The sequence below is a fragment of the Lutjanus erythropterus genome, chromosome 11 (assembly GCF_056507025.1).
Source record: "Lutjanus erythropterus isolate fLutEry1 chromosome 11, fLutEry1.hap2, whole genome shotgun sequence".
Taxonomy (NCBI): domain Eukaryota; kingdom Metazoa; phylum Chordata; class Actinopteri; order Lutjaniformes; family Lutjanidae; genus Lutjanus; species Lutjanus erythropterus.
The window spans coordinates 35,032,388-35,044,454 of NC_139327.1; the positions used below are offsets into that span (position 1 = coordinate 35,032,388).

The window sequence follows — 12,067 nt, forward strand, 5'->3', positions numbered from 1 at the left end:
AAAGGATGAATCTGTGTGACTTGCATGATCTTCTGACTCTTCAAAACACTTAATGTAATTAAGATTGCTAAAACATTATGACTAATTTCCTGTTAATTCCTATTATCCCTTAAGGATATGGATGATGTTATTTTATATCCTTCTTTATTTCCAATTTCCAATTTTTATTTCTAACCAAAATAATGTAAATCTTCAAAAACAAGTCACATATATATAGTTTAAAATGGTCAACTTCAAAAAAGGCTCCATAATTTTCATAAAATAGCTGGACACTGTACTCAAACATGAGTAAGTAATGTATTTGTCTGGGACTATTTTCAGTGGGACTTGAATCCACATTATCTGATATTAAGATGCAATCTGTAAGCCAGACATGTTATCGGGATGGAAGGATGCAAGATGTAAATTGGCTGCAATCAGAATGTGATCAGATCCACCTGACCATATCTGGGCGTAGTGTGGCTCACAATCTGTTTGGATCTTAGGTGTAAATGCAATTTGGACACAACATAACATTGATACAGATATTTGTTTTTAGCTAACAAAAAATATAGACACTTTGGAAAGTAAGCAAGCAGGAAGGCTGAAAAAGGAAGTTCCTTTAATTACTGAAATATGCGTTATTCAGCAGAACTGCGTTACACAGAAGAAATTACTGTGTGCAGTTGATCTACTGTTCACAAGGCATATAATTTATCTAGTCCCAGAGTAACCTACACGCTGGCACTGCAACCCACCGGGACAAGCTGACACAATGTTTTTTTGTAGAAACAGAAGAAACGGTAGACTTAAGGTATTACATTTGTTTAATTTACAAGAGGGGACAAAAAAATGTTTAATATGTCATGGACAGTTTTTCACAAAGTTTCCAAGTGTGTTCCAAAGTGTCATCTAACTCAGCAACTCAAAAAAAAAACCTCATTATCTTTTTTAGGGAGTCTGGGGCTGATTTGCCACTGCCTCAACTCTCGCACAGGTTTTGCTCTAAAGGACAGAAATCTCCTAATGAGGATGATGAGAGTGCATTAAAAATACCAGGGATAAACGCAAAGGAGAGATCAAAGCGTTTAGTGTCCAGATAACATGTCCGGCTACAGATTGCATTTTTTATTACCGTTTTAATTAATGGGGTGTGTGACACGGAAGAATTAGATATAACAGGCTTTGCAAAGGCTGTACTGGATCAAGAAAAAAATAGAATACCGCAAGCTAGGCCTGAACGAGTGATTGAAATTTTATCGAAATCACAATATGGCTACGGCAATTTTCAAATTGCAGGAGGCGCAATATGTATAAAATACAAAATGTATGTCAAACTACCATTTTAAATGAAACATCGTGCTGCAGAAATGTCCTGGCCTGCATATCATATTTTTCCAGGCTTAAGAAAACATCTTTGTTTGGTACAGGCCATACCATGATGATATGTTTTAAATGAAAATGAGAATAATGATGTAAAAATTGGCATTCCTTCTAATAATTGCAATGTCAGTCAAAATAATCGTAATTACATATTTTTTCAAAAGTTTTTAGACTAGTTGTTAGACTACTCTACAGTGTTTAACTTAGTGGCCATGTTCTACTAAAGCCACCGCACGCAGCATAAAGTCTTAAATTTCAATGACAACGTTTCCTTTTCACCACACCACCCCCAGAACTAATAAGAGTAATGATGTTTCTCTTGTTGTTTTATAGTGTTATGAGCGCCGTGTCCCAGCTGTACACTATTAGTCTTGTTCAGCAATGACCCCAATATAAAATTAGGTCATCCGACTTTAATAAGTCAGGTAGTAGGGTAATTATAGATGAAAATACCCATAAACAGTACCGGCACCAGCTGGAAGCTTCAGGAATTGAATCTCAATCTCAAAAAGTTTTGCAAATAGATGCAAACGAACGAGACTCAAAGAAATAGATGTGTGTAAAGATTCATCACGATCGCAGCAGGAGAGGAATGTCTGGGCGGCAGACGGAGCAGAAGCATGTGCCAGAAGGAGGGGAATCAGTCCAGAAGTACAGTTCACATCCACACGGTTATTTTTAGTCTGAGGGATTCAACGATAAGAATGGAACAACTCTTGATTGTTTGACTGAGACTGATTGTGTAAAGAGCAGCTAATGTGCTTAAAGAGCTGCTAATGATGTGTTCCTCCACATGTACAGTGTTTGCATCATGATATTTTGCCCCGAGAGCGGCGACGCTCTTTGAACTCTCTGACTAATGGCCTATTTTTCCTTTTTATATTCCAGAATGTTTGATGAAAGGATTTTCACTGGTAAGAGTGTGATTAATTTTGTTTTTGTTTTAATACCATTTGCACATGCATATGAGCTGTGATTTGGCCTCATTAACGAAACACTGCTGATCTGCCTCTTTATGACTTCTCATGCCAATGTCGCTAATTATACTTGATAATTTGCCAGTGTTTCGAGAACTGCGAGCTTTCTGTTTGGGAAATGGTGGCAGCAAACTGGGAGTTTACCTGTGTTTTCTAGGCTGAATGTTGTGCCTTTGTATCTTCACAGGATTAGTTCATTTATTCAACCTTTGTTTATACTCAAGAGATCCAACAGGGGTGGCCTTCATTTAGAATGACACTGAGTCGATAACAAAACAAAGACAAGGAAAAAACAACACTGAGATATACTAAAAGAGACAACACAATCCCGCAATTAGCTAAAAATAATTAGGAAGACTTAAGGAAAGATAATCTGAAATTCAGCATAATTTAATTGTAAATAAAGTACAGTTACATGAAAAGGCCTAACATTTTGCAATTATAATTGATCATTTGGCAGATAAATTAAGATAATTAAAATGCCATAATATTATATCCAAGTAGAACTAAACTGTATCTCTAAACATCCAATTATTTTCTGAAAATGAATGATTGAATGTGTTTTTTTTTGTCCAGCTTATTGAAGTGTTGCACCTCTATATCACTGATTTGTGTCTGTATCGCAGGAAATATCCTTCAGTTGAGAAACAAACTTTCATAATAATCTGTCTGTCAATAATCTTCACGTAAATATATCGTTATTGTTGGTCAGCCTGCCAAGCTTTCCATTCTCGCACTGCATGTATGCAGTTTACAGTAATAACGGTGGCAGATTTAACATCGAAATTGTAACTGTTGAAAAACAAGGTCTCTGAATCCTTGGAGAGAGAAACAAAAGCAGCGTCTCATTTCTAGCTGACTCTCACAAGCACATTTCCTAAGTGTAGCTACTGTTAACTCCTCAAGGTTGAGACGTCCATCTCCAGCTGACGTTTTAATGTTTCCATCTGACACGTTTTAAAACAAGAATCCTGTGAAAATGTATATGTAAAGTTACCGAGCAGCTCCATGCATGATGTAACATTAATGCTAACAGACTGAGGCTAAAGCTAGCCAACATCTCAGCAAACATTGGTCAGATGGTGATACACGGCGGGTATATCTCCATGATAGATGACAGAAATACACTGATTAATGTGGGAAAAGGAAGTGCAGGGACTCAATTAGTGCAGCGGACTTTGAGACGGGTCATCCAGCCAGACTGCGATCGCAGAAGGATGAGGGCTAAGCTACTCCAGCATTTAGACCTGAGACAGCGAGCCAAAGTGAGATGCATCGTCGTTGACCCACTTTGATTCTGCATCAGCCCACATCCTCCTCCTCAAACCCCCACAGAACAAATGCAGATGCAGTGGTATCCAACAAGTTTGGCTGGAGGTAAAGTTACTGCAGCCAGTAAGCTAGTGTTAGTTAGCCAGACATGCCAGTGTTTGCAGCTCATGTTCGAGCAGACAGACAGAGTTTAATCCATTCACCACACGTGTGCTCTTGTGTTTCACGTTTTTGAGAGACGACAAAAAAAACGCCACCTTCCAGACTCAGTAAACACTGAGTACCGCTCTTCTCAAAGCCTCCTGCACACCTTCAACATGCAGAGAAATGAAAAGCTTGCCAGCCCTAGTTACGGTTGCTAAGGTATGATTGGACAGTTGCTGTTGGAGGCGTGGCTTAGCAAAGGGTAGGATGAAGTAACATACTTTATTTTGAAAATCAATAAGTAAATGGCCGACACAAATAATAATAGTTAAGCATAATTTGGAGAAAAAGACACCAAACGAATAAATCTACATAAATTAAATAGATAAAAGAGGCATCTTACATGTAAAAATACAGCCACCATACAGTAATAAATATTATTAGACGTCTTACAGTATGACATGCAATGAAGCATTGAGAAAACTGTCATCACACAGAGTGAAGGGGCCTTTAAACATTTTCAACAAAAACAGAACATTATAACCGTCAGTGATGGTTTAGATCAGATTCCCAAACTTAGCTGCCATGGTCCCCCTCAGAAGATATAAAAGGATTCAAGTTGAATTTTAGTGAATTAAGAAGCAAACTCTTGTGTAATTCCCCTACATAAATCATAGTTATTTAACTTTGTTTCACTCTATGTTTCTAAGCCCCGAGTCTGGGAGCCACAAAGCTAGATGGACCTAATAAACTAAATTGTTTGGTCACCTGATTGGTGTGCACAAACCTTGATTTTCCAGCTCTGAGTAAAAATTAGATAAAATCACAGGTAATTTGGCTCATTGCACAAGAGTCTCCTGCATTTTCATTAAAAAGAAAAATGATCTACATGTTTTCAAAAGGAACTTGGGGTAAAGTGTAATTATTCTGGAAGGATTCCATGTGTGCTTTGTGTAGAACTTGAGCCAGGCATTTAGCTGTACAATATTTGTCAGAATCTTTACAATTAATTACAGTAACTGGCTAACAGAAAACGGCTCTGTCAAGTCTTTATTTATATATTTACACCCCACAGATGTTCCTCGCTAATGGGATGCAGTGTTTGTTTATCTTCTGTGTCTTGTTTGTTGAAGCTGCTGGCAAGATTGCAAGGGAGGAGGGCAAGCACGACCTGGGCTGCACGCCTGAAGACAGCTTCCCTGACAATCTGAGCATCCCGCCCACCACGGCGGAGCTGGTCAGCAATCCTCACAGCAGCAGGTCAGAGCACGGCCCACACAGAGATTTAGCATTGCCCCCGCAGACCTTATTTATAATGTGGAAATATGAGATGGTGGGATGCAGCCAAATTGTATTGCATTTATAACCCGCATTGCTCATAATGTGGACTGAATAAAACAGTTTAAATATGCTGTTTTATATCATTTATCATTTATATTTCTACCGTGACCCAGGCTGTGATTAGCTTAATTTTAGCACCAGCCTTTAATTCATATTTTCATTTGGCCTCATTTTGGTTTTCTTTTTTTTTTTAATGTATCCTTTGATTTCCTCTGTAATATGCCTTTAGTTTGGAAATGGAACCATGCCTATCCAATAAGTCAACTGACAGTAATGCGTTTAGAAAATTACATGCATGGCTACCATTTCATGTAGCCATCCAGCGTGTTGGTGCTTTGCTAAATTTAAGACAAATGTGCACAGGTTAACTAATCTCATCATTTTACGCTGCAGAACAGGGGAGTTCCTTGTCTGTTACGGCCTTGATCACTGAATCCAAACGAACTCCTTGAAGTCATAAAAAGTCATTAAAAAAACTCAAACTGATTAGCAGATTGAAGAAGCGGCAGACCAGCAACTCCTGCCTTCAGCAGGGTAAAATGACAGTTTTTGTCAAAAATGTAACAAGCGTTATAACTTCAGTTTCCTGTTGAAAAAGGCTTTCTGACAGCGCGTTTGTTCTCTTAACTTGGGGCGTGCTGACCACCATCTAGTGGCGTAATACACCGACTACGGATAAGTACCTCTTACAGACCCGCTGCTAACAGTTTGAAATATGCCTTTAAGACAAATCTGCACAACTTAATAAATAATCATCTTAATGTTAAATTCAAACACTAAGTAACCAGTTTCAGGCCCATGAGCAATTTTCTGTCCCACCACCAACTGGCTCATGTATTCTTAATGAATCAGTTGTGTAATTTGGTTGTCACCTGAATGTGTTTTATTTTAATGTCACAGATCAACAAGTGCATGTGTGAGTCCCCTGGCTGACTGTGAAGCAGGTATGTGCAATTAAAAGCATTTCTGCGTTATAAAAACTTTGTTGTTTTAATACTTTGCCTTCTGAAGTAGCAAAAGACTCAAGCACCAAGTATCGAATTAAAGTTTTAAAGCGATATCAACAGTCCTAGGAAGTCTCCGAAGAAAATTTCCCATCATGTTTTGCAGTCCAGTCAGTTCAAACACATTCTATCACCTACTTAAATCTGTTGAACAGCAGCATAAAACACAGCGCCACACACTGATGGGAACTCAGGCGGAATGAACTGTTCAATCCCCGCAGGTCCTTCAGGAGATTGCATTCCTTTGAAAAGGATTAAAACGGAGCCTCCAGATGGGGAGATCATTCAAGTTACAGTGCCAGGTAAGTGTGCGCGCGCTTGGCAGCCATTAGCTGTGAAAATAGTTCACTGCTTAAATTATAAGCTCAGTATTCAGAGAAGGAGTTTTCGTAGTTTTGGTTTAGAGTACAGTCGTTTTCAGGGATTATCAGTGACAGATCACAGGTCTGTGATGGACCGTTGCTCTCAGCAAAACTACAGAAAGGGACAGCAAGTTTTGACACCGGTCCAGTATTGAAGCAGAGCGCTGTAACCACTGCAGGCAGAAGCAAAATTAAGTTACAGTATAATCACTCTGAGTAACTGCTTACCATCAAAGCACATCCTCTAAAAGTGCTTTTATTTGCCACTGACAGGCTCATGTTGTTGTTATAAGTCTCTGACAACATTATGGAAAGAATCCCTACAGAGACAGAACTTTTTTAAAGAGTCAGGTACATTTTGTTTAACCAGAAACAGCTGTTTTGTCGCTCTAACAAAACTAACCAGACTCCCTTTGCAAAACTGTAATTTTAACATGGTCTTCATTCAAACTCAACAGAAACAAAATAAAACAACACAACAACAATCACCAACTTTGGATATTTGTTTATTTGGGTGGGTATATTTTTCTTACATGTATATTTTACCTATCTGTATCAGACTTATTCTTTCAAAAGGATCGCAGGTTTTGAAACCAAATATTTCGATTCCAAATCATAATCAGTAGTTGTAATTGCTCCAGTTTATAGCTGAGGGAGACCCATGAAAAGCCTTTTGGGCCTTTGGCCTCCCTTACATATTCTTGTTATAATTCATATTGTTTTGTTTGTTTTTGTATTGCTCCATTAATCTAGACGTTTTTGGTTATTTTTTTATTTTTTATTTTTGAGTTTTAATAAAGATGACAATGTTAAAACAAAACAACAGAACAAACACCTCATGCTCTTAAAAAAAGGTCTTTCTCTGTTGGGATCTTTTCCATAATGTTGTCAAACACTTAGAATAACAACATGAACCTGTCGGTGCCAAAAAGAAGCATGTTTACTGGACATAGTTTGATGATGTGCAGCTGAAAAATACCGGAGTTACCCTTTTAACTGTTGTGTATGTGACTTTTACACACTCAAAACACGCTCGGACAAGCCACACAACAAAAGCAGGCCTTTGGCTTTTACACCAGAGGAACCTAATGTCCCCCATTAGGGGTTAGTTCCTATTGCTATATTTAGCCCCTGTCTTCAGGGAGAGCCAGAGAGGAGGGCCAGATGTGAATAAATGTCGCGTGTACAGAACAGAATAGCAAAATCACTTTAAATACAGAATGTGATGACAGAATTTCTGTTCTATAAAATTATAGAACATGTAAAGAATGATTCAGCCTCCTCTCCACCATGGAGACCAGGAAGAGGACAGGTCACAGAATCACACTGACTACAAAATTTTGGTTTCTGATTCATTAAATAAAGAACATTTTGAAACTTTTTGTCCAGTAATGACGTTCAGGCTCTCATTTGCGGGGAGTATTTAGGGAAAGGTTGATCCATCAGTTTATCTCTCTGCTTAGCTTTCTGACGTTCTTTATCCTCTTTTGGAATTCTTTCTGTCTTTGTTTGCTAACAGCTGAGAGAAAATCAGGATTAGCTCCACTTCTCCCATTGTTTTCTATCCTGCAGCTACACTCACCTACCAGTGCATGAAAAGGACATCTTTCCCTTTTTGATGAAATATATTATAAAACCCTCACCAGTTCTTCAGATTAAAGGAACTTCCAGGTTGCAGGTCGTTTGGTTCCTGTGATGTTTGAGCTATGAAGGTGAAATTTATGCTTATCTGAAGTGTTTTCAGACATTATGTTTCACTTTTACAAGATTAAAGACTTGAAGGAGGAGAACTAACTGACTGGTTTGGCAGATGTGCATGAAGTAAACTTCCCCACATCTGGTAAAAAGCAGGCTGCAGTTGCTTCCCTAAATTTTGCATTTGTCTCCAAAGAAGTTGCGAAGCTTTGTAAAATATAAACTAAAACAGAGTGCAGTGATTTGCAAATACTTTGCAAAGACTTTCTGGGCCCCGAGCTCATCTGAGATGGACCGACATAAAGTGGAAAAGTACGCTGTTAATAGTTCAACCCGGCGCGACTCGATCTGATAAAAATCAAATGTTTGTTTCTCCAGACGCTGGTACAGGCGGGGAGGAGCCCAGCGAGTCTGTGGCCGAGCCGGTCGCAGCTGCAGCGCGTCCAGCCACAGCCTCGCCCTCTGCCCCCTCTGCTCCCTCTGCTCCTTCTGCTCCCTCTGCTCCCCATCACACAATGGAAAACCACGCAGGTAACCTCAGCCCCGTCAGCCCTCACCCACCATTTCATCCGCCTCCTCCTTCCGCTCACTGCGGCTCCTGGAATGCCAGCTCCACCCCACAAGCCTTACAGCCACCCTGGTGCCACCCTGGTGCCACCCTGGTGCCACCCAGCGCCCCACCACTGCTACCACCCCACACTCTGGCTGTTTTTTAGGAAGCTAAATAAGCTGCTACACGTATGAAAACACTTTTCTCAGATACTTTTTCTTCCACTCTCCCGCCTCTCCACAACCAAACCTCCTCAGCCACTAGTTGCTACAACCCCGACCTAAAGAATCCCCACTCCCCAACTCTGGCCCACCAGAGCTCTTCTCTTCCCCCAGTCTTACAAACACAAGCTCTCATCTGTGAAATGCAACATGCATCAGCTGCAGCTGTTTCGACCCTCACAGTCGTTATATCAGTTTGTAAATTAAACTTTTGCCTTTGGCCACTTTTGCCATTTTAAGAGTGATGCACTGTGCATATTTCCAGATGTTGAGTGACACTGTCCTGTAGTCCAGAATAATTAGTTAGTTTATCTCCTAGAGACGCACTAAACTGCTCCTCAAAGATCCTTTAAATACTCCCAAATCCCTCCTCCATCTAATATAGAGCTGATTAAAGCCTGAAACAGCTCTCACCTGTAGACCACAGGTGACTACAGTTACCAAGGTTACCAAGACATTTGAGTAGACTACACTTCCTCTGTACATTTTGCACCTTAGAGGATTGGTTCACCCAAATTACAAACATGTTTTCGTATTACTTGTCTCTGCTGATATCTGTTGGAGCCAAGAACGGCTTTGCTTGCAGGTTTGTTTGTTTTTTTAATGGTGTTTACTCAAGATCACGAGTTGGTTATTTTATCTTGAGAAAATGAGATTTGTTATCTCAAGATTACAAAATAATCGACCCATTATCTTGAGAAAACAGGACATAGTTTCCCCGTATTACTTTAGTTTATCAGAGTTTAGGAGTGCCACACCATCACGCAGCAACTGATTTAAGTTGAAAATGTTAGATCAAAGTCCTTTAAGTCGAGGCATAATGTGTAGTTTTTCAACAAAACTACGTATTTATGCTTTAACTTACTGTTCAGTTATAAATCCTCCCCAGCAGTGATCTTGGGGGCTGAAATCAGGCGTGACCAAATGAACCATACACTTATTTTCGAGTTCGACTTATTTTCCAAAAAAACAGAAGCTGTTTTCTCGTGATAAATTATGTTGTTATTTTGATAAATCTGCCATTTGTCTTCTCAAGAAAACACGATAAATGATCTCATTACCAAGAACAGTTTTTGCTATTTCAACTTGTTAAGAAAATGATTGCAAGCAAGGCCCTTCTCCTCTTCTTTAGGTATCGAATCAAGATGACAGCTTTGATTTTATTTGTCCAAGTTAGATATAGGATCTGTCACTGAGATTTTTAGCAATTCTTTAAACACCACAAATGAAATCCTACCCACCTTCGATATACTGGGGCGGCAGCAGAAATCTTTGTTATGATTTTGGTGAACTGACCCTTTAAGTGATCTGAGGCATTGAATACTGGTTGAAGGATGGACTGTGTAAAAGTCATTTGGTTGTTTCAGGACACTTCAAAAAAACTACTAATTATAAAATGAGTTTAGCTCTCTGTTCTTCTGGACACAGATCCTAAAAACTCCTGCACTGTCATTGAAAATCCTCTTGTCACAAGTTGCCATTATTTATTTATTTATTTATTTATTTTTAAAGAACGAAGAGTCTACTCAATGTGGTCTTGGGCGTAGCTTAAGATGCTTTACGGAGGCGTTTTGTTTTGTTTTGTTGCTTTGATTGTGCTTTGTTGAAGTTTTCTTTTCTTTCACAAATGACCACTAAAGGAAATAAAATGAAGGTAAGTGCAGCAAATGCCACATTTAGTATTATTTGCTGTTACATGCTCTTTATTTAAGTTGCTATTTTGCATTCTGCTGTATGTGGTAAAGTAAAATAGATGTGGGATTTTGCCTAGATCTGCATAGACTACTTTCAAATAGAAAGTCATTCTGTCATGCTTCTGTTTGACACACAGGCACCTCTGCAGTGGTGTGAACTCCCCAGCTATATAAATTTAACAGTCTTCAGTAACTGTATATATGCTGATTATTGTGCATGTGAGGATCTCCCGCTCGAAAACAGACAAGATCTCTGAGCAAGAGAATAAATGGAGTCTTGCCTAAATTAGCACAAAGGTGATGTCATGAAATAAGAACTTTCCTATTCAGATTTATTTGTGCAATAATAGAAAACTCACCCGAACATTTAAAATATTAGATGTAAGATGTCAGATTCTACTCAGAGGCCATAAATAAACTAATATATAACAGAACTACCCATGAGCCAGAGAATATAATGAGCTTTCTGACAACATAAAAATGAAACAAAATCAACTGAGGACACAGTCTGTTGTTATGACAGTTTATGTATTTCCTTCTTATCCAAACTCAGCAGGGCAGACTTTGATGTTTATGTTGTTGAGTCACACCTCATCAGCTCTCATCAGGACCAGTAGTGAGTCTGTTGAGGTTACGGCATCTTTTCAGGTTTAGATTCACCTTTACAACTCAGGACAAACACACTTTATCAAAACTATTTTTAAAGGTTTCTGAACATGTACAAAGTAGCAGGAAGATTTTGCATTTTAAAGTCATCTTATATGGTTCAGTTCCTGTATTTTATTCTTATAGGAATGGGTGATATGGCTGTCATGAAAATCACATTACAAATACATACAAATCTTTTCAATAACAAAATAGTAAGATTAATAATATAACAGCTTCTCTGAAACATCGCCTAATACCACAGAGAAAAGGTCTGGTTGGAAGCAGAGCTTCATTGCAGTTCACATCCTTTGAACCTCCCACCAAAAGGCAGAGGCAACATGACAGAACCAGAAAAGATCTACAGTTAACTCTGATTCCACGAAACAAAAATGACACTTATCTGGGAAGTTTTTACATTTTTCCTATCAGACAAAAAAAAATTTAACTGAAAGAATATTATATATTTAACTTAATTGAACTAAATGGACTAAATGAACTTATTTCTCATTTATAAAGTCTTAACGTGTGTATGTGTTTTAAACAAAGCATCAAGATAATACAGGGTGATGTGGAAATGGCAGTAAAAATGATCAGGAACATTCATTTATGCACAACTTTATTGATAAGGCCTATTGTAACTTGGGTCACAGTGATTCGTCATATAAAAAAAAAATCGAGTCTGCAGGAAAAAAGTTTGGGAAACTCTGCACTAAAAGATGATGGGCGACATTAAACTATTGCACCTGTAGAAGAAGATGTACTTGATTAATACTTCTTGGGGAAATTCATTTTTTTTA

At 38.6% G+C, this 12,067-nt stretch overlaps 1 protein-coding gene across 1 annotated transcript in view; it reads left to right on the forward strand.

The window, feature by feature from the left end:
* Positions 1 to 12,067, forward strand: part of gtf2ird1 (GTF2I repeat domain containing 1) — a 62,796-nt gene that overhangs the window by 33,897 nt on the left and 16,832 nt on the right. The window contains exons 10-14 of the mRNA XM_084730024.1: positions 2,251 to 2,276; positions 4,889 to 5,015; positions 5,997 to 6,040; positions 6,322 to 6,402; positions 8,536 to 8,688. Of these exons, the coding sequence (XP_084586150.1) occupies positions 2,251 to 2,276; positions 4,889 to 5,015; positions 5,997 to 6,040; positions 6,322 to 6,402; positions 8,536 to 8,688 (431 nt within the window). The remainder of the gene's footprint in view (positions 1 to 2,250; positions 2,277 to 4,888; positions 5,016 to 5,996; positions 6,041 to 6,321; positions 6,403 to 8,535; positions 8,689 to 12,067) is intronic.